The sequence below is a fragment of the Notothenia coriiceps genome, unplaced genomic scaffold (assembly GCF_000735185.1).
Source record: "Notothenia coriiceps isolate Sejong01 unplaced genomic scaffold, NC01 NC01_scaffold00036667, whole genome shotgun sequence".
In the NCBI taxonomy this organism is placed as follows: Eukaryota; Metazoa; Chordata; class Actinopteri; order Perciformes; family Nototheniidae; genus Notothenia; species Notothenia coriiceps.
Window position 1 is genome coordinate 17,683 of NW_011369368.1, and position 27,708 is coordinate 45,390.

Genomic DNA, 27,708 nt, shown 5'->3' on the forward strand with positions numbered 1-27,708 from the left:
TATATATATATATATCTATATATCATATCATTTTTTTACCTCTGTTTCTTCAGACAGATAAATGATTGATTTTGTATAGACACACCTTAATGCCTTATATATATAATATATATATATGGGTTTTTGACTGATGTAGAGCAGGAGGAGCTCTCCAGGTAGTGATGACACAATATAAACATCTCATCTTCTTTGCTTCCAACAATTCACTATCAATAGCATTTTAACAAATGAAAAAAATCCTTCTCTGACGAACTTAATGTTGAATTATCAATGTTTTACCGTTTTAAAGCTGGGTCAAGTTTAACCTCACCCTTGCTCCCTCCCCCTTCATTCCCCAGATCATGATCGAGTTCTGCCCCGGAGGTGCTGTGGATGCCACAATGTTAGGTAAGCCTCTCACTTTTGGCTCTCTGTGTGTTTTCACAAGCCCTCCACCTTTCTTCATGTCACAGGATTATAGTTTCACACCTGCAACGGTGCTGGGACTACACTTCAGCAGTGACCTATGGAGACAAGATAACAAGGTCTAAGATGTGTTGTTAAGTTGTCTAGTTCATACAGTGAAGGCTACAGGAAAATCAATATTTATCTCAATATGATAGCTCTGAAAATTGTCATGCACGTTCCTCACCAGTCTAGCCTTGAATGCTCTAGAAAGCAGTCAGACATAGTGGAGTCCTCTGCTGTGGGAAAACCCCCTGGTGTGTTTTTGCTGGGTAATCCGCATCCTCATAACTGTCTGTACCCCCCAGTGCAGCTAACCAAACACAGACACGGTAGAATAAAGTCTGCAGGGCAGGACTAGCTTGGATGTGTGAAAGCTTTTCTGATCCCGGATTAGAAACACTATCTGAGAAACTTCATGGATATCATCGCAGGTTTACCTTTTTCTGTTTTCTCTGGCGGAGTTCACACACTACATCAGCACTGGAGACTTTGTCTTTCCATCATTGTACGTACACTGAATATGGAATCTGCTAGGTGTGCATAATGGGGTTTGAACCCTCTCACCTAATTTTTCTTGACTCTCAATTCGATTTGGTTCTTGTTCTCATCCCTCTACCATACCTCCGTTTTAACCCCTCCATTTCTCTCTCACTAAATCTCTTTTGTTCTTATCAGAGTTGGATCGCGGACTGACGGAGCCGCAGATTAAGGTGGTTTGTCGCCAGATGCTGGAAGCTCTGACCTACCTCCATAGCATGAAGATCATCCACAGGGACCTGAAGGCCGGGAACATCCTCCTCATGCTGGATGGGGACATCAAAATGGGTGAGGGTTTAGATAATTAAACACTTTACAAAGTTTACTTTTAACTTTAGCATTTCTAGAAAGCAAGATTGTATGCATTGACCATTAGTTATTGTGTGGACATCATGCTGTCCAGGTGCCTTTTTTTGTTTCACACAAGCCTTAAAATGAAATTGGGTGTGTTCTGTGAAAAGCAGAAGATGAAAGGTTTACAGTTTAAACATATTTCAAATCTATGGGTTGGATTATCAATGTTGTAAGGCCATTTGTTATCTGTCTCAATGTCCCATCATTCATAGAGAAAACCCTTTCACTGCCAAATGTGTTGCAGGTGGAACTAATTCTAAGACAAACCCTATGTTCCCATTGCACATTACATGTTATCTCTGGAACTCTGGTCTGTTGTTTCTTGTCGTATGGGCTGAACGCATAGACACATGAATACTGTCACACAGCACAGTCAGAGTCCCTCTCTTGTGGCGCAGTAGGAGGATCAAAAGTGACCATTGTGTGGAAATACTGCGCTCTCAGAAGCTTTGCATATTTTCATCTTTTGGCTTTTTGAAGAGTTCTCCACATTCTTCACATTGCACAGCTAAGAGGCAGATCCAACACATTTGCCAGCATGTTTTGAAGTGCAGTTTCTCGAAAAATGAAAATAGTGTCCTCAAGAGCTTTATGCCAGTGTGCGATAAGGAAGGACAGCTTTTTTCAATGGCTGTCCGACATTTGGATCCTGAGACATACAACTTTAAACAAATCAAGATCTGTTTTGCATGATGTTTTACTACTCCGTTATTTTGCACTCAGTCATGACAGACAAGCCCCAACCACTCAATGGAGAGTAACGATAAGCTGCTTTGAGCTTCATATTTTATTGCTGTTGAACTTTTTTGAAATTAATCTCATTCCAAATTGCCTCAATATTCTTTCTTCAATTTTCCAATTACACATTTTGTCAGCCACTGTGCTCACTTAGCTGGACTTCTTGTCCTTTTCCATGGCCTTCCATTCCCCAAAAGACATCACAGTTGGATACAATCACTGGGAGTTGCCTTTTTAAAACTCATTAAGTCATGACACTGACTCATTTACAGTCTCCCAACTTATCTAACTACATGTTAAGTCAAACAAGGCAGCAAAATGCACAATATTCAACTATTATACCTTGCATTAAACATGAACAGTTGGTTGTCAACTTTTTATATATTTTTTTAAAAACTATTCAGGATCCTTTGGGTATGTGCTACATACTGTTCATATCTAGAAACAGAATATCAAAGACGGCACATTAATACAATTACAAACAAATAAGACATAGCATCCTTGAGTAGTGTAGGCTAGAAATATTTGCGTATAATGATAATAATTATTCTTGAGACAGCGCCTTGTTTAAGGGAACATAGTGTGAGTTAAACTCAGTGACGCAGCAGCTTTTACAGCAGCGTGACCACAAATCTACTAAAGTGATTTTGACGTCTGGTTTCACTATTAGTATGATATACCAGAACATATTTACAATCTTGGGTGTAAACTTTAATTTGATGTACAATGGAAGCAGTAGTATGATTTATTGTCTTTGTATGATGTTAACGTTTTTTCTTCGATAGTTTAGTCTGCAACTACGGTATCTAAACTATGACCTTTGAATTGAAATGTGTAAAACACAGACAGTCACTTAACTCCCCGTAATAGAACATGCCAGTTTGTAATTGAAACAGCCTGCTGCGATCCACACGTGAAGTCTTTCTTGCAGGGGAAAAAAAAAACACCCCTATAATCTGAGGGTCATGCCAGGAAATGGGGGCAGCTTGTTTGGAAACTGAACTCCCATAAATTCTTTAATTCTGGCTTTGTGTCTCAATGTCATGACAGATTTACAATTTGTCTACATCAAGGGGGAAACACAAAATGGAAGGTTTTGAAATGCATTCACTCCCTTTTTAAAAGGCCTTAGTAAACTCATGTTAACCAACTTCATATTTTTTGTCTCTTTTTGTTGTTGTAGCTGACTTTGGCGTGTCTGCAAAAAATACCAAAACCTTACAAAGAAGAGACTCTTTCATTGGAACGCCATACTGGTAAGTAAAACATTACTCTACATTCAAAAACATATTCCATGATAAAACATGTTCCTATTTTTTTGTTCACTGATTTGAAAAATTGTCTTCAATTCAAACAACCTGAGCTATTAAAAACATATTTAACATATTGCCAAATCTCTACATTTAGATGTATAAACAACCCCTTACATACGCTATACAAGTAGGGGCTTATGGCTTGTTAGAAAGCCATTTCCTGCCCAAAAGAACATGATGTATACATACACTCAACTTGATGCTGTATTGTTTTTGTAACAACAGCGTGGTTCTCTTCTCTCTACCTGAACACATTGGAAAGATTCCCTGTAAAGTCTCCAAAGCGAACCTTGGTCCATACTGTTATTCCATGTGTTGAAGCCAGTTAACCATTGACTAGAACAAGTTATCAGCCATCATGAATATCCTACCAAGCCTAATGGAAACATGACCTTGCCCTCATTTTGCACAATCCTTAAAATAATATTGCAGACAACAGCAGGAACACTCCTTCTCCACCCAGCAGTATTCATCAATATGTCACCTGCTGCAGCTACTCAGATAAAAACATTGTAAAAACCGTAGGTGTATCTTTATGAAATCAAAGTGTTGGACCTGTTGAGACGTGTCCCTATTTTACAAGCTGTGTTGATACAGCAGGTTTTTACCACATGATAGTTACAATCTTTACAAGTTGGGTAACTTATTAGCTCTTTCACTTGATGCTTAGAAGTTACACCTGGGAAATAAAAACAAAATAAATGAAAGTTTAGATTTAGATGCATTCAGTGTACGTTTCATTACTTTACCGTACTTACCTTTCAAGCAAACAGTCATTTGTGAACCAATCATGGGATGTAGATATTGGCACATTTTTCCTGTTAAATTTAAGACAAGGATTATGTATGTTTTTAACTTTTTGCACATTCTATACATTTAAACATTAACACAAGAAAAGTTAATTATGTAATGAACATCAAGAGAAGGGAGAACAACTCCAAAAGAACATTTTAAGGTTAAATGTAATTAATGGGCACTATACTTTAACTTATTCCATTTTAACGAAAGTTGAGCATTCAAGTTCTTACACTATGTAATGGTCCATGATATAAATACCTTACATTTCTGTTTTCTCTCTGTCAGGATGGCTCCAGAGGTGGTAATGTGTGAGACAATGAAGGATGCTCCATACGACTACAAGGCTGATGTCTGGTCTCTGGGAATCACTCTGATCGAGCTGGCACAGATCGAACCCCCCCACCATGAGCTCAACCCCATGAGGGTGCTGTTGAAGATCGCCAAGTCGGAGCCTCCCACCCTGGAGCAGCCGCACAAATGGTGAGGATTCATCAACAAAATACTCTGAATTCACCTATTGTACAGTTGGTCAGTGAATTTATATATCATTTGGGGAAATTCTGGAAGATAATTGGAAGCGGTGAAAATAAATCCTAATGTGTCCAACATTTTCACACAAATCTTGATTTATAAGTTTCAGTGGCTTATTTATTCTTGTCTACATTCACTTGAATGTTTTACATTCTACAGCTAAATGATTTTGATCATTTTCAGTTTCCTGTAATCTACCTCCCCCTCTCTGCCTTAAGCCAATTTTGCACTTTCTAAAACTATAGCAACAACTCAGCATTTAAACGCGTGCCAAACTATACGTTTTTCCCTTTCACTTTAATGAGTCTTGACTGTTTCATAGCTTCAAATGTAGTGCTGCAAAATTGAAGCTATCAGGTGCTGAAGGGGCATTTGGGACAATGAGCCCACTCATCATTCCAGTTGAAAGCTTTTTTACAAAGCACAGCTGTGCACAAAGATGATCCACTTGCATATCTGGAAATGTTTTGTTATGTTGTGTAACTTTCCCTTCATCCTTCCCCTCCCACCACCCCTTTCTTCATACTTATTGTTTTGATTAATTTTTGTTTTCCTGTGTTCACTCAAGGTCACAGGACTTTAAAGATTTCCTGAAGAAATCTTTGGACAAAAACCCAGAGACTCGTCCGACTGTAACACAACTCATTGAGGTAATGCGCTATCATAATACTGCCGATGTTGCACACTGCTGAACTTTAATGTATGAAGAAACATTGTCCTAGCTCTTTCCTTATCTAGCAACACACACACAGGAACATTAAGTCTTTTATTTGTAATACCTGATTGGAGTGATCTTTGCCAGGGAAGTGAGCGATGCCCCCGTGGAGGGAACTGGCATGTGAGGGGGAGAGGAATGCAAGGTGTGGGCATAAAAGGAGCCGGCAGAGAAGGAGAAGGATGGCATACAAAGTGAAAAGGAAATGAAAAAAACGAATCTGGAAAAAATAAAGTTTGGTTACCATCAGCTTTAAGATAATTGTTCTATTGATTTTAAAAGAACCCTCTGAGGGCTTCTCCTTAGGGCATTCCCATCCCAAAGACAATTGAGTTTTCTCATCCTTACATGTAAAGGCACTTTGGCACATCTGGGCTATGTCTAAGGGGATTCTGAAGACAGACAGTCTGGCAGTAATACATGATTATCAGAGATTGAACTTTTCCCAAAGTCCTGAGAAAATTAGAGAAAAAGTGAACAGGGTGTGGATTAAAGCACGACCACGGCGTCTTTTAAAATTCAGAGCCGCAGTTTCCTGTCTGTATCCCACAGCTGAGGGAATGCCAGTTATGTACATTCCCTCCCTCAGCCAATGGTATGTCTGGATTACCCTGAGCCCGCCACTTCTAGCCAATTAGAGAGAGGCTCAGATGAAAACCCTAGACCCGGGCCCGCTGGGAATTCTGCATGTGCTCTCCAGTGGGGGGAGGGAGACGGGCGTGGTCCAGTTTTTGGTGCCTTGCTGGAGGTTTTAGATGTTTATCATGCCTGCTGCTCCCTACGGCTGTCAGATAGTATTTACTGCAGATAGTTGTGCAATGATGACATAACATTCTGCTTTGTAAAGGATGTTGAATGAAGTTGGTTTAGTGAGAGTTACATATGTGATTTGTTTAAGGTGTTTCTTTTTTATTCATTGGTGTGTATGGATGTGGAGAACAGATGAAGTGCAGGAAATGACAAGAAGATTATAATGAATCATAGATAGGAGTGTCTGGACTCTAGGTGTTAAACTATGTGAGTTGTGTGTGTGACTGTTTCAAAAGGAAATCAATGGATAACGTTTCATCAGGCTTCACTAAGATGCTATTAGATACACAAAATGTGAACCTCTTGCCTTGAGTCTGTCGCACATGTGTGCTTGTAAAGACTGACTAAACAACATGACAGTATCAGTGGCTGTGTGCTGGCAGGAGACCATGTGGATGACTTGTACTCATTACACTGAAAATAGCTTCTCCTCTCGCATAGTTTCTCATGGTCAGGATTTCTGCAACAATTTTGGGAGCAGCCTACATTCATGTATCACAAAAGAAGCTTTTCTGTTAAGATCATAGCATGTCTGTCTGTACTATCTGATATTTTATCATACCAATTTTTCTCTGAGCAAGGTCTTTGCAGTGGTTTTTCAGTTATTAACATTGTGCAGACACAAATGCACATACATTTGTATTTGTGAGAATTCTAATTGACATCATGCATTCCTAAGCCCAAAGTCACAACCCTATCAACTATAAGAAAAAGGATCACCCTTGCTTTACCTAATTATAACACTAAAGGGTAATTTCACCCAAATTCAAAGATTCAATTAGTACTTCTTCTTCAAATCATAACTCAATCATAGCTAGACAGACAGACATCATACACATATTTGTAGTGACTTACACTTTCCAAAGATATCATTTTACCCATCCCAAAAAACCTCAGCTTAGAACTTGCTTGACACCAACCATCTTTTCAAATTTTCTCCAGTATCTAAGTTATCCTGTGTTAGTGGTCTGTACATTGTTATATTGCAAACTAAATTTGTTTATAGATAAATGTACATACTTAATGCCAGAGTCCGTTTTGTTTAAAACTGTTATGGGCAGTCTTTCACAGAAATAATTTTTCTGGATCACAGAGTAAAGTATTTTTCTCAGACTGATACTTCAAAATGTGTGCAAATAAAAGTCAAATCATTTTATTTACGGAGACCAAAATGACTACTTACCTAACACCAGCACTTGCCCCCAACTTAACCTAGACTTAATTATAAGCCTAAACGTAAAAACAAGTCTGAACCTCTGAACCACCCGTTGAAGAGGACTGAACAAAATTCCCTCACTTTCCCAAAAATGTCCTCTCTCAAGTTCTTAAACTCAAATGTCCCCTCCCTCACAAATACTGAAGTGAAAACACACACTTCACTCTCAATGCTTAACAGGTAATTCTGTCCCCCACCTCCGGTCCCCTAATGGGCTATATTGTTCACATTTAACCTTTTCACGCCCAGCCATGCATGTAAAAGCCAAAATCTCTCAGTCCCTGGGTCTAACGCAACACGAAACCTAAAAGAGAGGACATGAGCTCCAGTGATCCACATCTTGATCCATAATGGCAGTAACAAAAACATAGTTGGTGCTCTGTAAATCTGGCTGTTTGCCTTGCCTCCCCTTTGATATGCCTCAGAGAACTGGCTTCAGCCCGAGTATGGGAGGTCTTCTTGTTCACTTGTTACAATAAACAGTGGGAAGTTGAAATCTCAGATGTTTGCTACTGTCTGGGTTTCAGTGGTGCCTGAGGGAGAAAGAGATTTTTGTTTCTTACAGTATTACATTGAACTAAACAGTGTAGGCTTAGATCAGTCGGGTTGACGGTGCAAAAATCATTCATAATCAGTGGAATAGTTTACTATTATATGTGTTTATTTCAAGTAAAATATAGTACAAAGCTGCAAGTGACGGTTTGTTATTGATTGTTCTACTATTGTTGTCAATGTCTAAAGTTATTGACCACCATCACTAAGCATGATTCGGATATTTGTTCTAATAGATAAGCTATTTAGTTTTAATCTTAATATTATTCAATAAAGCTTGGGTAAAGTAACAACAAAATGACCTATGAACAGTAGCTAGGTTATTTATTTACCTCACCCTTTAATTGTATGTACCAGCTGCAACACTAGCTGAACTGTCACACCCTATTCCAAGCATCACAAGCTTGTGGAGACTTTTTAAAGAATGAATGGACCAATCGGCATTTCCATTTGCCGTGTAGCTGCAAATGTTGTAGTCCCCGCATTTGTTCATCTCAGTCTGTACCACCACAGGATTGTAGAGCTTTAACAGCCGGTGTGTGTGATCTCTCAGCGGGTCTGTGTGTACTCAGGAAGTAGGTAGTGAGGTTATTGGAGCCTGAATCTGTTAAACTTTGTGTCTTGATTGAACTATTGTGACTTTCTTCTTTATTAGATGCTGAATTTGAAATGAAATAATTGTTCATAAAGTTACTCTGCTGTGTCAGATCAGGAAAGCCAAGTATGATTATCTTTTAAGATTTAGTGAGTTACCATTAGCAACACAGCGACCCTTAGTATCTTACATTGCAATGGACAATTTATGCATGTGTGTATCTTTGTATTCTTATTTCCAATGTGGTGTAATACATGCTAAGATGGCATTTACACTATCTGGCTCACCAGACAATAGCCGACTGTTGTTTGTCACCGGAGATGTTAAGAGCTGAAGCCTAATGCAGTCCTCGAGGACAAGCTACTGCACACAAACAACTGTGGTCAACAAATGTGTACACACACACACACACACACACACACACACACACACACACACACACACACACACACACACCGAGTCATGCACACTTCATGGTCCAGCACCACTTGTAGCTTTTTCCCCTTTGTCAGCTGTTCCAATTAAATTACACTGCAGCGCAAAGACTCTGAATAATAGATGATCAGCTGCACTCAACTTTTAATTTAGTTGTTTTATTTCCCTTGCACTCAACTTATTACTGCTCTGTTTGCGCTTCGGCAAAAACACAAATTGTCTCTCCAAGGCTGTAAAACTAAAGATGGCTGGCTATTTTACGGACATGATGATTGAACGCTTCTACATCAGCGTGCCATTAAACTGCTACATCAGGGAGAGTTGTGTTGTAGAGACACTATTGTTGTAGCTGTTTAGGAACTGGCAGGTGGCAGATAGTGTTTCCTCTGCAGGGAAAGTCTCCTGCAGCCTTGCTTCTTTTGTCTTTTGCCTGTCGCAGTCTAATGGGCATTGTATTTGAATGGAATTGCTTCACATTTTCAATAGACATGTATAATTTCTAGCCAATCTTCATCTAATTCCTCATCTTAGTCCTTATTGCCTGTGGTTTGTTGTTGTAGGGGTTTTAATTATGTGCTCACATTGGTCTCTTGCCCTCTTTGTACGGGCAATGTCCACATTATGTGTAAAGGATATATCTGATTTGTACAAGCATTACATGTAATACAAATACTCTTTGTAATTGAACTGCTAATTAATTAACCATTTATCCTCTGTGCCTACAGCACCCTTTTGTGAGAAAGGTGACGTCCAACCGCCCGCTGCGAGAGCTGGTGGCCGAGGCCAAAGCTGAGGTCATGGAGGAAATCGAGGACAATAGGGAGGAAGGCGAGGAGGACGACGCCATGGAGCTCACTGTGGTACTTTTAATTTCTGTCCCTTTGGTTTTTTTCTGCGTCATTGTTTATTTCCAAAAGCAGACTGAGCATTTCATGGGTTGGATTGTAAGAGTACATAAGATTCATATTTACAAGGTCATGTAACTGTTCATTTTAGTTTTGCCAGAACTCATGCACATTATCACACAAAGGCATATGCTCCCATACCCAGAAAAACACACATGTTCTGCTTTAGTCTTTGAAGTCTTTGAACTGCATATTTTAGTAAACATGGCCTTCCTGCCAAAGGAAGAAAGTTTCATTTTGAAGAAACCATGCATAAATCCACAGAAACTATACAATTTAGAAAGTAACATGCAGTAGTATGAAAGTGCAATTTACCTCCTGCACTTTGCACAAACAAAGGAACATGAACCGGAACACTGGCATTCATCCACACCCACACGTAGTTAAATATAGGTGCTGCCCTCGTTCTTGCTCCTGTATAGAAACGCTGTCACTTCACCTCTGATGGACTACATTTTTTAAGGTCCCACATTGTTCTGTTTTGACACTGTGACCCTTAAGTAAAGAAAGACATTTCAATATACTCCAGGGACTGACAAGGTGAAAATACCTTTTTATAAACTCTCCTGCGAACAGGAAGTTGTGACTAGGCAAATGTGATAAACATAGATGTTTTTCTCTCAATGCAAATTAATGTTGATATCATATCTCTTTTTTTTACTTTTCAACAGTTAGTGTGATGAAATTTGAATTGATGTAGGTGAAAATAACTTGGAAACAGGATTCGTTTTTTACTGGATATTATTATTTATATGATGTGATTGATATGTAAATAGGAAATTATATTAAAACGGTGTGAATCCAACCATTAGATTTCTCATCCTTGTTTTAAGGTTAACTAAGATATCCTCCATTTGTTCCCTTTTCTCTTCCAGCAAGGACACTCTAGTGCACACACAGCAACTTTTTGACACATACAGTAAAAGCCGGCCAAGCAGTTATCTGAGTGTTAATCTCTTTCTATATAGAAGCCAGACCGAGATGTTTGCTGAGACATTAGAAAGGCTGAACCGGACCATAAAGATGTCTTATAGTGTTGTTTGCCTCTGGTTTAAGTCAGCAGAGTTTTTTTTAAGAAACGGAATTGCTTAGATTGACATATGGCTGTGCACATAATTATAAAATAACATCTTCATTTGTGTTCGTAATTACAGACCATAGAATTCCCATGTCTAGCACACATCCGTCACTTTCTGTAATTACATGTGAAATAGTTAAAATGGCCTTTTTCTGAGAATGTATGTAATTGTTGGAGAAAAGCTATATTTTCCCTTCTTGTTGCTAAAGTTAAAGGGCATTCTAGTCATTAATTCAGTGATTGAGTGCTTTTAATGTTTTTTAGCTGCTACTGGGATGTGATTTAGTTTGATTTGATTATTATTGGTTATTTGATTATTTTTGTTTTATTGTTTCAGTTCTATTATCTCTCATGATGGATGCTTCATTGTGTTTAGGATACCTAAAACATATATGAAAATTATGCCTTTTTTTGTATTATATAAACAATTTAAAATTAGTACAGATCATTAATGGAACGTTGAGTTAGGGTTAATAACCGGACTGTCTTTTTTATTTTCCAACCAAGTTATATTGTGTACATTTCAAAGCATTCAAAAATGACAAACGTCAAGGCTGTTCTATTGTCAAAGTGTGAAAACCAAATGTTTTTTGCATTCACGCTTAACAACAATCCCCTCTCCCTCCTCCTCATTCCTAAAGTCTCCAGGAAAGGAACCATGCCAGACCAGTCAGACCAGTTTGGAAGGAGACCAGTCTCTGATCACCCAGACCCCCACCACACCAGTCCCTCTACCCATGAAGGGGGCTGAGGCAGAAAGACCAGCAGAGGAGCAGCCAGGCATGGTGGTCCCTGTCCCTCTACCGCAACAGAGTCTCCCCCCAAATGATCCAGAGGAGTTGGGCGACAAACTTGTCGATGAAGTAATTCACGAGTCTGAGAAATCAGAAAGTGAAGCCTCAACGAAGACCTCCAGCTCAGATTCGGGCATTGAGGACGGGAAGAGTACCCCAACATCTGAGGAAAAGGTGCTTGTCAAAGTTTTAGATTTTGAAATATTAATCTACTTCTCAAGTTTTGACTGTGATTTCATTAAATTACAATCTTATAATGTATGTGTAGGTTGCTGTGGAGACCCCAGAGACCGAACAGCCACCGTCTCTCACCAAGCCAACATCTGGGGAACATGTTGACATCTTTATGGTCTCAAACGACCCAGAGGTGCCCAAGGTCAAGGTGACAGAGGATGAGAGCATGACTAATGGAGACTTACCAACTCCAAGCAAAAGTACAAGTGTCACTCCTGCACCCAGTCCCGCTCCCTCCACTGCCCCTACCCTAATGCTTACACCCTGCTCTGAGCCCAATGGGAGCCTCACCAAGGGAACCCCAGACCGGACATCCACAGGAGGAAACGCAGAGGCTGTCTCACCTTTTATCAATGGTGGGATTATCAACAAACGGTACTCTTATTCAGGCAGCATGGCATCAGAGAGCATGGACATGTCCAGCCACAAGGGGAATAACTCAATGTCTGCAAGGGTGAGTCAACACAAAGCAACACCAATTGAAAAAGCCTGATCTATCTTAGTTCAATATATTTCTTCTGCCTCCTTTTGTAAATGCTAAGATGTACGAACCCAGGATATAGATGTATCCTTTATTTACTATTTATTGAAGTGTTTCACTAGAGAACATGTCTAAAACGTAAACAAGACCAGTATTTTACTGTAGAAGAGGCAGCTCCCCGCCTATGAAGGAAAGCCCCTCCTTGGAAAAAGTATTTCTCAGCACCCACAGAGGAACTGAATGTGCATTGTGTTGTGTTTTGGGGTGTGGGTGTTAACCATCTGAAACAGACGACAGCTTGTCTTCCAATAGGCATGCACTACATATTGCATTCAGGGAGATTATGGAGAAGGACACTAGTTCATGCTTCAGAAACCCTACTCTTCTTCTCTTTATTGGTTATGATTTAGGATACATTTTGTGGTGCTAAATTATTGGCAAACACTTTTACTGTATTAAAATACGTCTGTGGAAGATGTTAAAACTTAATCTCCAAAACTGTCACTTGATGACCGTGCATTTTTGACATAATTACATTTCAATCAAAAACGGAAAAAGGAGTTTTCCCATAATCAATAAAGTAATAACATTCACCAAATGTGTGCATAGCCTGACAGTACCAGCAAGGGAGGGAAGATGGGAAGGCAAAGGGAGAAAAGAGAGAAACCATTTCATCATTTATCACCAAGCCTTTCTGAAGCAAAATATGCAACATTTCCCATTCATCAGGACCAACAGTGCCCTTTGTGTGGGCACAGTTCAGCTTTCACCAGCTTGAATGGAAGTTTCTATACTGCTCATTGTCACCCTGCTGCTTCTGGAGGCTTATAGACTGCCCATCAATATAATCCTATTGACTGCGCGTGGAGTCGTGTCTGTTTGGCATGTTAAGTTTTTCCAGAACAGATTATTCAGCAGCAGCAGCATGGGCCATCTTTGTCAGACAGGAGGACACTTACATTTGTGTGTTTTTCGCACAAATGTGTATGATTTGAGATTGGCAGAGTTTGCATGTCCTGATAAATTGATGTGTACTCAAGGAGAGCTGCGTGTTTGTCGTTTTGTGAATGACATGAGATAGGAAGTTAAAGCCACAAACAACAAGGCTGAGCTACAGAATGACACACATGCCCTTTTATTTTAGTGCCAGTGTGTACTTAATAATACAGTCCAACACACAATTACATTGATTTACTGCTATCGTAAATGTGTCCGTTTTGTAGAAAGAGAATGAACAGTACAGAACAGGAATAATGCTTCCAGCTGCTGCCATCCACGGTAATAGTCTCATCCTATTTGCTCAGCTGTAGAAAGTTCAAGAGGAAGCTTTGTGAGAGTGGACAGAAGTTAACACAAACTAAATTAATTCATGCTTTTTTTGGATCACTTTTCTCCTCTCCTCTCCCCACTTTTCCTCTTCTTATATACAAACTATTTATAAACCAGGACATGACGACGTACAGGAACTGAGCTACCCAGTGTTTGTAGGGTAAACCCTGCCATATCAAGTCATGTACATATTGTTCTTGGAGGCTGATTTTAGATTAGGGACTCATGCTTTTGTAAGCCATAACAATTTTTTATGTTCAATTTATAAGGAACAGTTCATGTATTATGTCAACCCCGCTCAAACCTCCTAAATCTGAGAGTTTGTTCAACTTTGATCAGACATTAAAGTATAAGGTCACCGGCCTGTGTTCTTGGTAGGCCTATGATTGGAAATAGACTGCTAGAATTGCTCGTCCTTATGTTAATACAACTACATTTTCTGAATTTCATCTGGCTATAAGAATAAAAAATAAAAAAAGTCACAGTGATTGATATTTTCCTGTATGAGGTTACTTCCTGCATGGCATTACAGTGACAGATAGAGCATCATGCTGCTTGTTAAAGTAAAACCAGATTGACAGGAATATTAACACACGTCAACACACATTCAGAAACCGCTTTCTCTCCTTCCACCAGATAAAAAAGGTACCTTGAGTCACAAAGGCACGCATACTTAAAGGAGGGCTCAACCCATTTAACACATAATAATAATAGCTTAGATTTATATAGCGCCTTTCATGGGACCCAATGTCTTGGGTAGTGCATATGTTAAAAAAGAAAAAAAATATTGTATAAAGCCTTGATTGGCTGCATGAAATGTGATCATTTGTCTCAGGTGATTTAACTTAAATCTGCGTAGGTTGGGATTTAAAAAAAAATGTTTTAAATAAAAAAAGGAATGTTTGTGCACCCCTAGACTCTTGTGTCCCCCACATACAGTATATTTGAACAATAAACTAATAGAAATACCCCCTGTGATAGTTTCACTGGGCTCCCTTTAGTCTGATTTAATCTAATGTCATCCTCTTTTGTTTGACCTTTGTTCCTCTCTGTCTGCCTCAGGACTTCTCGAGTAAGACTCTGAAGAGAACCAGGAAGTTTATTATTGACGGCGTGGAGGTTAGCGTGACCACCTCCAAGATCATCAAGGATGATGAGAAGAAAGATGAGGAAATGAGATTCCTGCGGTATGTGCATGACTTCAATCTGTCTACACGACATGCATTCAGTTTCAAAATGTCTGATTTAATACATATTCAGATTGAGGCGTCCTGCGCTCTTGGGCTCTGACCCCTTAAGATTTAAGTTTCCAAATACCCATACTATGGAAAATATACTTATTTTGGTACAGGTCGCTTTATGTCATTGAATGGTTTAAAGGAAAATCTAAAGTTTCTTTTAGATTAAAGGGGGGATTTAGTTAGCTGTGTTTAGTTTTGTGAGTCTAGATGTTTAAACATAATGATCAATATAACTGTATTTGTTATAATAAATGATTTGATTTCTGTGCATAGTTAAAACAATCTAAAACACTGAACTGTTTTGTGAAACCCAAGAAGTTACGCACGCGTTACCAATGCCATCTAGTGGTAGAAATATGACATTGCATATGGGACTACAGTTATACCAACAGGCTTATTTCTAATTAATACAAGACTATGGCATGCCCCTTCAGCAGCTGGTAGAAACATTTGAGATTTTAAAAAACAAGTACAGAGTTAGAGTTTTAACTTGTAGTTTCTACTTGTTTTGCTTGTCTGGGGAGTTTTTGAAATCATACACATAAGTGAAAATCTTAAAAATAAGGTTTATTGTCATAACACAATAGACAACTACGGTGTAATTCAAGAGTGCAATTTACAAGACATAAATAAATGTGTGTTTTTGTGTGTGTTTTAGACGTCAGGAGCTACGTGAGCTCCGGTTGCTGCAGAAGGAAGAGCACCGCGCCCAGGCTGGTCTGAACACCAAACTGGAATCACAGCGAGAACAAATGCAGAGACGTTTTGACCAGGAGATGAATGTGAGTCACAGTTTCTCTAATATACTTTTTTTCCAATATACATGGAAATTGTCAGTGTACTTTCTCAGAGTGTATGTCATAGTATACACAATGTCACAAAACATTTCATTGTATACATGCCAAAAATAAAAAGTAGAAACATATTAGAAAGTTAATTAACAAAACATCCTTTTATAGTTTGTCACAAAAAACCTTAAAGTCAATATTTTGTACCTCACACCCTGTTTCATTGATAAACTCTCTTCATCAAGTTTAGTGAGATTGCTAAATATTGGTGGTGTGATGCAACATGTTTTAAATCATTCTATTTTTCAACAAAGCTTACTGTGTACTTGTTTCCTCATGTCGCAACCCAGGCCAAGAAGAAGCACTACGATGTGGAGCTGGAGAACCTGGAGAAGTTCCAGAAGCAGACTATTGAGAAGATGGAGGGAGATCACCATGTTAAACTCAAGGAAGAAACCAAACGCATCAAATTTGAGCAGGAACGCGACCTCCACAGGTTCCAGGATCAGATAAAACACAAGAAAAAAGAGGTACATTGACAATGAAGATATGGGGAATGAAAAAGGTCAAGGAAAGCTTTGTCTCGAGACTTTATCCTTCTTCACATACTTTGCTTGCTTCCTTGTGGGCCTGTGCGTTTCAATCATACGTCAGACTTTTTGGATATAATGTTTTCCTTATTTGAATACGTTTAGGTGAAACAATCTGTGGATAAGCTGCCCAGAAGTCAGCGTAAAGAATCCTTGAAGCAGAGGATGACGTCCTTCCAAGAAAATAAGTCAAAAGACGTAAGTAGTTTGTCATTTTGGGCTTAAGGTTTTATGATATTAGTTTTAAACTGAACAGTTTTGATACATGGTAAATGGGGAGGAGTTCATGCATACATTCATGAAATAGGAAATGGGAACATACAGTGGAGGAAATAACAATTTGATCCCTTGCAGATTTTGTAAGTTCACCCACTTACAGTCTATCATTTTAATGGTAGGTTTATTTTAACAGTGAGAGTAAGAATATCAAAAAGAAAATCCATAAATTGACATTATATAAAAGATACAAATTGATTTGCATTTAACTGTGGGGAAATAAGTATTTGATCTCCTTGCAAAACATGTCTTGTACTTGGTGGAGAAACCCATGTTGGACAGCACATAGGCACAAATACTATTTAAAAAAAAAAATATATATAATATAATTAAGCAATAGCTCACGACAGGCCGTGGTATATGCTCATTATATCACAGCTAAGGGGCGTGGTTCGGCCCGACGCGAAGCAGGCAGTTTGCTTTTCAGCCCAACGGTATACTGTTTTTCTCAGACGCGGAGGGATACTGACTTGTTGTGAAAAGTAACTTACAATTCTACCCGTGGTATACGCTCAGTATATCACGGCTAAGAACCAATCAGATTGCTTGATTTGACTTGTCCGTTTTATAAAAATATATATATAGACTGTTAATTTCTTTGTAAGTGGGCAAACTTAAAAAATCTGCAAGGGATCAAATACTTATTTCCTCCACTGTACAACCTACACAACCGTCCAATCAAACATTAGTTTTTTCTCTTGTGGACATAATACTCGATAACTACGGTTTTAGCTTTTTTTTAAACTATTCCTTCCTTCCCTAAATCCCTGTCTTTCTTTCGTCTGTGATTTAGGAGCACAAATTTGTGGCGGCTCAAAGGCATCATTTGGACACAACGCTGAACAGAATCATCACCAGCAACAAGAGAGAGATTGCAGAGACGGAGAGGGAATGCCTTAACAAGAAACACCAGCTGATCAGAGGTACTTAACTGTTCAGCACAGGAGTTAATTCAAACCCTAATGTATCGCCTGATCAAATGACCCTTAGGTTTTATTGATCTTAGCCCAGCGCTGATGTAATAGGATGTCACAGTGTTGACACATTGCCTTTTTAGTAACTCTTGATAATTTCTTCTGTCCCCTCCTTGCTTTGATTAGAGCGTGAAGGTACAATATGGGACATGGAGGAGAAGAACCTTTACGAGAGACACCAGTTATTGAAGCAGCAGCTGAAAGACCAGTACTTCCTCCAGAGGCATCAGCTTCTCAAAAAACACGAAAAGGTAAATCAGTGGAATGTAAATGTCAAAATGTCAAAATGAAGTTTTATATCTGGTATTAATCTTCCATTGTATGTTCAGCATGCAGCATTTAGCCTGCGTTAGTCACAGCCACCACCTGTGTCACTTGTGTTTTTTAAGTAGCAATGTCAAAGGGTATTTTTCATATTCCCTGAAAACATATTACATTTAATTGACAATGTGTCTATGTCCTGCGTCACTACAGGAGCAGGAACAGATGCAGTGCTACAACCAGAGAATGATTGAGATCCTGAAAGCTCGGCAGCAGCAGGAGAAGAGCCGCATGCCCAAGATCCAGCGCGGCGAAGCCAAGACCCGCATGGCCATGTTCAAGAAGAGTCTCCGCATCAACTCAACAGGCAGCTCCTCGGAGGACAGAGAGAAGATCAAACAGGTACGGGCAGCAAGGGTTTACTCACTTTATATTTAAAGGTCACCTGTTATACAAAATCCACTTGTTCATGTATTTTATACATAAACATGTGTCCCCTATTTGTGAAGAGATTCTGAAAGTTCCAGGAAAAAAAATATTTGCTCACTTTTTGTCCTGATCCATTTCTATAAAAACCTGATTTTTGGCCACTTTATGATGTCATAACGATTTTTAGGCTTGTGTAACCATTAGCCAATCGCCAACCAAGGTAACACCCGCCCACCTTATCACCTGATTCTCCTCCTAGAGCACCATTGTGTTCTTTGTCACCAAATATCTCGTAGAGGGGCGTAGGGAGGGGCTCCTTATGTTCATCTAAAGTAAAATATACAGAATCAGCACTTTTGAAACAGGGCAGAAACAGAGGGGTTTATGGGATGCTACAATGCATTATCTGTTTGGTATTTCGAGCCAAACACTTCAGAGACATGTTCTGTATATATCTGAGACCTATACTATATTGATGAAAAACATTATAATAGGGGACCTTTAAGCATAAAGTAGATTAAGTTACTGAGTCCTTCTGTCCCTCTGTAGTTCTCCCAGCAGGAGGAACGACGGCAGAAGGCAGAGAGGCTGAATCAGCAGCAGAAACACGAGAACCAGATGAGAGAGATGATTGGCCAGTGTGAGAGCAACATCCGAGAGCTGCAGCAGCTTCAGGTGAATGAAACGCTTATCTGTTACACTGCACATCGATTGGTTTGTGTGAGGAACCGGTTTATCGTATCCATGTTTTTGTCCAGTCTATAGAATGTGCTGAACTAAAAACAAAAACACAATAAATGGGCTGCAGTTGTTAACCAGAGTTTGTTTTGTGCTTCAGAATGAAAAATGTCACCTGTTGATTGAGAACGAGACTCAAAGGCTCAAGCAGGTGGATGAACAGCAAAACCAGCTGATGAAAGACTGGAGGGATCAGCTGAAGCCCAGGAAGAAGGTAAATGTGTTTTCTGTCATAATGTTGTAATCGTTTATATGAATGGCTCTTAAACACAAAACTATACTCATTATAGTTATGTTTTACAAAGAACATATACAAAATAATTCACATCGCACATGTACTCGAGTTAAGCAACCACCATGACAGACTCAGCATGACTACTTGGGTCTGAAAAAAACTCTGATTGTTGTGAAACATACAGCATGTTTAAATAAGGATGTGGCACTGAGAGATAGGACAGTAGAGGCTTATCAAAGTGAAGCCGTCCTTGCTGAGGTTTAGTATTAAAATCAATATTTATTAGGAAGTTTTATATACAAATATTTATCTAAAACACAGCTGATAACTAAAGGGCTAAGTAGTAAAGCAAGTGTTGACTTGGACGATAAGATCGACACCTCCTACCTGCACATGTAGTAAGGAACTATAGCTTTGGCATAAAGCCTAATAGCAGTGGAAAACGGTTACTTTTTAAAGTCAAAGAATCCATGTTTTTGTTGTTCAGTTTTTACACAAATGAATAAAAACACAACTTGCTGTGACCATTTATTTGCAACCAAATGCCAATGGCATTCCTGGAGTCTTGTCTTTATGCTTAAATAACATCAGATATGAGAGTGGTATCAATAAGCTTTCCTCTTGGTAAGATAGAGGACAAAGTTTATCATTAGGGTCAAACTATTCATTTACCTTGATTTTAACTTGGATTGGAGCATAAAAGACGACAGGCGCATAGGAGTGATGCACCTGTAAGGCATTAGACAAATGTGAATAAAGGTTTAATCCCTCAATGTGAAAGATGATCTAATTCTTACTTTTTGCTTTTCCTCTAATACTTTAGGCCCTTGAAGAGGAGCTCGGCATTAAAAGAAGGGAGCAGGAGGCTTTCTTCAGGATGGGTGAGAGTTCTGATTGCCCAAACCCAAGTTCACCACATAAACTCTCCAAGTTTGTGCCTTACCAAGACTCTTCCACCACTTAAAAAAACGAAAACCTGTGACGTTGCAAAATATCTCCTGGCCACCATAAACACCCATTCAACCACAGGCGTTTCAATGGCCTGCTGCCTTAGTTTGAATTTGCCACGTCTGTAACGCATACCCATCCCTTCATTAGGTTCTTTTAATGTTTTAGTGAGTTTTTATGTTTTAAGTAATGTTTAAAGTTTATTTTTCATTCTTTAAAAAAGTGTTGTTGTATTTGATGGGGGTAAAACTCATTGTGTGCTCCACATGGATCATTGCATAGCAGCTGCTTTCATACAGCGTTTTGATTTATTTTCTTTTGTCAAACTAATAATCAGTAAATAAGCAAAAGTAGTATTTGGTTGGGAGGATTTGTTTTTTTCTTAAGGAAGGAAGACCGTTTTGTCTTTTATGAAAGCTGGTGAGCCAGTACATAAGCACTTTTTGTTAACGATTGCCTTCTTCCAAATATCATGACCAAAAATGCACCCAAATGTACTACTACTTACTAGTATATACAGTCAAATTTACTGACCTATTTTTTTACTTTTTCTGTATGGCTTTGCTCATTGACCTGTAAATCCACAAGTCAGCTGATGTCATACAGCAGCTAGAGTCTGCTTTTATTTATGTTCACTGAAAAAGAACAACCTTATCAAGACTAATCACTGTAAATGTTAATTTAATTGTTTTTCTTTTTTTAACACCATTGGTATGGAGCATGTGCTTATTATTTTGTATCTAATTTGAAATGGGGGATGAGGCTTAATCCTGATCAAACTTTAATTTTTTTCTTTTTAATTTTTACTAAAGAATGAGGTTTGACCAGAGTAGGGAAAAATACTTTGTTTCTTTCTACTGTTGTATTTTTTTTACTGTAAGTTCAGTCACACTGGATGGGGAAGTGAACTGATGAAGCCAAAGCAAAATACTGTTGTTCAATGAAGGACATTAGATAGGGGATTTAAATTTGAATAAAACAATATGTATTAGGTTTATAATTGTTATACCATGCGCAGTGAATGTACTGCCTGCTAACCAAAGTGCAATATTCCATGTCTGTCTTTGCTAAGCTTAAAGAGGTTTATTTTGTATTAAACTTTGCCTTCAATTGCACTGAGGGGGAAATATATGAAGAGTTAAACTCCAAAGAATAGGTGTAATAAACCTCTTGAAAGAAAGAGCATTGCTAGGAAATTCTCAATTCTTCATAATCATTACTTTACGGAAAGCGATCATTTATATTTTTCACTTATTTTGGATCATAACTCTTCATATCATGTTGAAGGGAGTGCAACAATTTAGCCTGCTGTTAGATGCGTCTAATCTTAAACCTAAAGTTTGCAGCTGAGGAAAGTGTTGCCTTGTTTAGTGAGAGAAAGTGTATTTATTTTATTTTAAAGCAATTCGACCTAGTTATTTACTTTGAACTGGGTCAGCAATCAGGTACAGCTTTATCTCTCTCTCCCTCACATTTTCCCAAAAGTATTTAAATTTGTTGTAAAAATGATCTTTTCTGTCATGTTTAATGGCTCCATGTATGCCTTCCTCTCTGTTGCAGTTTACGTGATATTATTTGTATTGAGGGGTTGTGAGTGTGAATGAAACTGTATCAGAAGGAACCACTGTTGTAAATAATAACTCTTAATAAAGGCAGATTTTCTAAATAGTGGATGTTGCATAGGCTCTTTTATGAGTGGCAGTGAACGTTGGAAAAAAGTCATAGTATGTCAGAAAAAATCATTCAGAAATAATAGATTAATTCAATACAAATTTCATATTATAGTATGTCTGGAAATATGATTTCATTTCATACTTTAAATTGGTTAAAAAAAAATCATAGTATGTGGAAAATGTTGAAAAAAGTAATGGTATAGTTTGTCGACATTTTTGAAAAAAATCATTGTAAAGTATGTCTGAACATATGAAAAAAGTCTTAGTTTAATTAATCAAAAAAGGTCACATGTCGTAAAATATGAAAAATGTCAAAGTGTTTTATGTCGGAAAATATGAAAAAAGTTATAGTATGTCGAATAAAAAAAAGAAAGTAAATAATAGTTTAGTTGAAAAATGAAATGGGAGTACTCACTTGCATGATGATGACAACAGATGGCCATATAAACTCTACAGGGATACAATGAGATGTGGAATGGTGCAACAAGAAAGAATAATCTAAATGAAAGTAAAAAATGAAACAACTTCAAAAAGTGACTGTTTTTCTTGGGACATTTGAAATATGAATTCTGAGACAGTAAGACAACTGGATTGAAAAATCTGAAACTTTTATTGACTTAAGCAACATGAGACTTTATGTAATGAAAAGTACATAGCAAAAAAAGTATATATGATTACAATACTGAAATGATGACACCATCAACCCATACACATTTCTTACCCCGTTCTGTACCTGCCTTTTGTCCTCGTGAAATAACCCCCGAGAATAAAATGTTCTGTCTGGGTCCCTTCAGCATTTTTCTGTATTAAACACGAACGTAAGGTGACAACATTATAGCGACTAAAAGCGGTGTTACAGCTTGTAGCCTTGTCTGATTGTTTAGCAAACGATTAACTTGTTTTTTATGTTCCAATTTTGCTTATTTATTTAGCAAACCTAACACAATGTATGTAGACAATCATTTCTCGACAACCTGGTGAGAAATGAGCATCCAGTTCACATAATTCTTTAGGTTACTTTCAACAAAAACGACACTGCTCTTTATAACTCCTCTTATTAGCAAATCCCATAATTCCAACAACTCAATTCCTTCTTGGCTCTTTCTTCCTCTTCCTCAGTACAGAGTCAAATAGATGACAGAATGACCATCAAAGAAAAAGTGACAACAGCTAAGATATGCCTTTCATTTCTGTACAATAAAAAATATTTAGCTATACTGACCATGCTTGATACCAGTCAAGCATTAATGTCAAACATTATTTTTATACAATGGTCATTCTTTGCTGTTATTTTAGCACCAGACTTCGGTTAAAGTAAGACTTAACACTTACAATATTGTAAATCATTGCACAAATCACTGTAGGTCACCAATTTCTTAAGTCAGACATCTGATACAGATTTGCAGATGTGCTCTTTAAGTCCCATTTCACACTTCTTTTTTTTGGGTGTAATATAACATGATTGTGGTCAAATACGTTCACACAGAGATTCTTTGAAACGTTTTAGTTTGTTTGCTCTAGCCTCATCTTTACATGGGTGAATATGTGTTACAGTGAGTATAAAAAAACATAGCTAATAACATGTCAAATAAAATGCACTGTGGAATTCCTCCCCTTCGTTCAGCGTGTGCAAACCTCAAAATGGTTTTGTGTGAAATGACGGAAAAAGTGCACATCTGTTACAAGTCACTGCAACCACAATTATGCAGCCAACAAAATAAAGCAATACATTAGCAGAAAACCTTATATGCATGTTTTCTAGTATAACAAACAGTATTCTACTCGGCAACAATGTCTGTTTGTCATTTCTGATAGCACTAAAAAGCCCAAATGTAGTCGTGGAACTCCCCCAGTGAGTTCATGTGCAATCTTTGTCTCATAGATCTTTTTTGTCTACAGCTGGATTTGAACACCTAGCATTTTCTCCTGTGATGTAAAAGTTCGATATTTTTGTCAAACAACAAGGACTATGTCTACAGTTGCATACAGTCTAATAAGCACTGAAGCACTTTGCATATAATATTATAGAGGCACGATATCATCGAAGGCATGGGTAAAGATACATTATCTGCTTTATTTCTGTGTTAGGATCCCTATTCTAGAGTCTCGCCTAAGTAAAAGCAACACTGACACAGGCTGGGACTAGAATACTGCAACAAAAGCAAAACACTTCTTACATGTAAAATTGAGATAAAAACCAAAGAACGTAAACATCATAGGACACAACAAGGTCAAGTGTTATTGCTGGTTCTGTTTGAGTAATGTTTTTTTATCAAAATGAAACAAATGTCACTTAAAACAGTTGTAAAAAAAAAAAAGGTACCTATAAATAAAAAATGCCTATTAGCTACAAAGTAGTGATATTTTGTTTGTTTGTTTAATCATGTGGTCATGGATTTGAGAGCACATCGCACTAAGGTTTCTTGCTCAGGTAGTTCGAGGGGATCCAGGTCTCGACTTCCTGTCCTACATTCTTACAGAACCACCAGCCGCTGCTGTTTTTCTCCATCACTTCAAACACCGTACCCACCTTGAAGCTGGATGTTTGGTCATCCCCTTCAAAGTCTGCCACCGCTAAATACAGCTCATCCTTACTGGGCTCCATAAGTAACGGTGGAAGCTTGTCCTTGGGGGGGCCGGGCTTCAACTGAGGCTTGGGAGGAACCGGGACTTTATTACATTTGGGCCCTTCTTTATCTTTATTAGGAGGTGGCGGCATAAACCCCTTTGGTTTAGGTGGAGGGGGTCTGCTGAGGCTGGGTGGGGGGCCTTTGGGATAGTCCTGGATTTCTCTTAGAGCAGGTGGAGGCTTGGACTCGGTCGGGCTTGACGGGTCTGTCTTCTTTGGAGGTGGAGGTCTCCTTGGAAGCATATTGGGGGGTCTCTGTGGGGGTTCCTTGTGGGGAGGCACTGCTGGTTTTGCCGGAGGAGGGGAGATCTCCAGACTGTGACCATTTATGTGTTTTGGGGGGAGTTTTGGCTCGTCGCAATGCTTACCATTGCTGAGAGTAGGGATATGATGGGGAGGAGAGCTAGGGGGTGCAGAGGGATGGGAACTTTTTTCTGCTGTTGTGGCACCATTCTGAGAGTTTGCCTCGGAGCTGGGATCTGCAGGTTTTGAAGGCCTCAGTTTGCTTCTCAGGTTAGTGATGTCCAGTTTGTTTTCTGCCGGAGGATCTGGCTTGGCAGCTGGAACCGGTTTAGGTCGGATCGATGGCTTCGGTTTCATAAACACTGCGGGGCCGGCTGCATCTGGTTTCTCCTCCTGTGCTTCTACTTTGGGTTTTGGCGGCTGCTTAGGTACGGGTTTCAGATTAAACTTCTTCACCTCCTTGGCAGAGATCTTGTGTCCACATTCAAGACCCATCTCATTCCGGAGGTGAAGTACTTTGCTCTTATCTTCTTTCTTGTTCTCAGGTGGTTTGTCCGGTTTGAAGGGGGATGCTTTGGGTGGAACCAGCGGCATGATGACCCCAGGAGCTGGGGGTTTTGGAGGCAAAGGTTTGGAAAGATCAGGCCTCGGTTTCTCTGATACCTCCAAATCAAAGCTCTTATTAATGGACTCCCTTCGAGGAGGCAGAGCTGGTTTCTCTTCAGCTGGAGGGGCTGATGGGGCTGGAGGTAAAAGCCCAGCAAGGGTAGGGGGAACCTTGCTGGCACTGGCCTTCCAATCTCTCAGCTTAGGCCGGGCACAGGAATCAGGGGCAGTGGTTGGCTCATCTGGTAAAGGCTTGGACCAGCTGTCATCTGTGCCTGAAACATTTGAAGAACCACCATTTTCCAGTCTCAGCTTCTCCATCTCATTGGGCAGAGGGGCAAGGAAGTTAGGGCGCACCGCATTGCTGGTCTTCTTGTACTTGTCGATAAAGGTGGCAGGGGCCCAGCCCTCTTTGTCATCAATCTGGATGTACCACCAACCACCATTATTCTTCTCTATCACCTGGTGGGTAAAAAAAGGATTGACTTCATTTTAATATATAAATTAATTAAAACATTTACAAAACCAAATATTTTGCGATATTGTTTTTTTTTTTTTAGTGCTGCACCCACCTCAACTTTGTTTCCAGCTTGGAAGCTTATACCATCAGGGATTGTGGTTTGGAAGTCTGCTATGGTGTAGAACTCTTCCTCAACCAGGGGAGCAACCGGTGGCTTGGGGAGGTTTGTACCACGTGGCTGTGGAATGTGAGAAAGAAGCATAAAAGGTTAACTTTTACTTTCCTATACAATAAAAATGTGTACATCTGAGATTTTAACTGGATCTCTTACAATAGTAAGATCTCTGCGTGGAGGAGGTCGGTGTCTTAATCCCACTTCTGTGGAGGAAAAACATATTTGGTCAATAAATAAGGGGTACATTTGCAAAGCATTTTTATTTATATTAATTCATATTACACAGGTTTTTTCAGCTTAGAGTACTTGTTATGCTCACTGCAGAAACTGTAAGCTAGAGTTAAACACTACCTTGTCAAATACTTGAATGTTTAACGTACCATCATATTTTTGTATACTTCTAAGATTGTGTGTATGTTTTTTTTTCATTACAGACAAACTGCTATACATCATATTGAGTGATGGAGCAGCAAAAAGTATAAAAAGCAAAGGACAATTTATATTATTTGAAATTCACTTACTGAGCTTGTTCTCAGAAAAAAAGGACAGTCTGTTTTCTTTTTGGCTGTTGTCTTGGTTCTCTTTGGCTGCATTGTTTTGTTGGTTCTGCTTAGAAAGCCCATCTAAGTCATTGGTGCTGGCATGAGCAGCAGCGCCCGCTGTCTGCTTCTGGCCCTGGAGGTCGGTCTTCTTCAGGTAGGAGGCCGGGGCCCAGCCCTCAAGACCCTGATACCTGAGAGGGGGAAAGATGTGGCTTTAGAAACAATGAAACTGGCTGTGTTGACCTTACAGGCAGTGGTTTGAGGTTAAGTATTTTTTTTGCCATTATCATTATCTAAGGTCTGATGTCCCATTTCTAGAGTTTTTCACCCGTCATTGATTTATTACCTGATCTTCCACCAGCCCTCCAGGTTCTTTTGAATCACCTCGACAATCATGCCTCTCTCCAGGTCGATCTCATCTTGGTCCCTGGCCGAGTACTGGTAAATCACTGTATACTTCTCATCTGCATTCATAAAGTTAAATATCAGAACTTGAAGTCTGTCTTTCTGTACACAGGTTTACACAAAGCGGAGCGACAATAAATGCAGGATAATGGTATGGGAGACAAGGAACACAGTGGCAGACTCGGATTGCAATGGCTTTAAGCGTTTTGAAGTCTAACTGAGTTTAAAAAATATAAACGTGTTGATATTTTTAGGCAGTGAAATTGTCTGTCTGTTTAAAAAGGTTTTAAAATATGTTCATACCAAACACTGTTACTATGTAATTTAGGATCAAAGTGCTTCAGATTTACATAAGCTAACTGATTTGAATGAGGCAAGGCTTGAGCAGCATCATATGGAGAGAGTAGATACACACATGTGCAACACACAAAACACACAAACATCCTCCACAAACAGGACAAACTTGCTACTGTACTAGATTTGCAGTCATTACTTCTATTATTTATACTGTTATTATTTATTATAGATATTTTGTGTAGAACTGTGGTTTAATCAGATGTTTAATTCCTGTTAACGCAAACTATATTTGGTTCAATTATCAGAGTGAAATAAACAATCTACTTTACATGCAAG

The 27,708-nt window shown here is 38.9% G+C and overlaps 2 protein-coding genes across 5 annotated transcripts in view; one reads left to right on the plus strand and one right to left on the minus strand.

The window, feature by feature from the left end:
• stk10 (serine/threonine kinase 10) overlaps positions 1-22,013 on the plus strand; it is a 38,570-nt gene extending 16,557 nt beyond the window's left edge. The window contains exons 3-20 of the mRNA XM_010792831.1: positions 339-387; positions 1,123-1,272; positions 3,260-3,332; positions 4,473-4,667; positions 5,287-5,368; positions 9,767-9,901; positions 11,666-11,992; positions 12,087-12,506; positions 14,925-15,049; positions 15,762-15,885; positions 16,242-16,421; positions 16,587-16,679; positions 17,551-17,680; positions 17,858-17,982; positions 18,206-18,394; positions 18,971-19,096; positions 19,260-19,373; positions 20,218-22,013. Of these exons, the coding sequence (XP_010791133.1) occupies positions 339-387; positions 1,123-1,272; positions 3,260-3,332; positions 4,473-4,667; positions 5,287-5,368; positions 9,767-9,901; positions 11,666-11,992; positions 12,087-12,506; positions 14,925-15,049; positions 15,762-15,885; positions 16,242-16,421; positions 16,587-16,679; positions 17,551-17,680; positions 17,858-17,982; positions 18,206-18,394; positions 18,971-19,096; positions 19,260-19,373; positions 20,218-20,358 (2,778 nt within the window). The 3' untranslated portion in view covers positions 20,359-22,013. The remainder of the gene's footprint in view (positions 1-338; positions 388-1,122; positions 1,273-3,259; positions 3,333-4,472; positions 4,668-5,286; positions 5,369-9,766; positions 9,902-11,665; positions 11,993-12,086; positions 12,507-14,924; positions 15,050-15,761; positions 15,886-16,241; positions 16,422-16,586; positions 16,680-17,550; positions 17,681-17,857; positions 17,983-18,205; positions 18,395-18,970; positions 19,097-19,259; positions 19,374-20,217) is intronic.
• Positions 22,014-22,604: 591 nt separating this feature from the next.
• sh3pxd2b (SH3 and PX domains 2B) overlaps positions 22,605-27,708 on the minus strand; it is a 42,409-nt gene continuing 37,305 nt past the window's right edge. For all 4 annotated transcript variants that reach the window (XM_010792835.1, XM_010792833.1, XM_010792834.1 and 1 more), the window contains 5 exons: positions 27,017-27,134; positions 26,650-26,861; positions 26,285-26,331; positions 26,066-26,191; positions 22,605-25,955 (listed from right to left, as the gene is read on the minus strand). In XM_010792835.1, the coding sequence (XP_010791137.1) occupies positions 24,429-25,955; positions 26,066-26,191; positions 26,285-26,331; positions 26,650-26,861; positions 27,017-27,134 (2,030 nt within the window). In that variant the 3' untranslated portion in view covers positions 22,605-24,428. The remainder of the gene's footprint in view (positions 25,956-26,065; positions 26,192-26,284; positions 26,332-26,649; positions 26,862-27,016; positions 27,135-27,708) is intronic.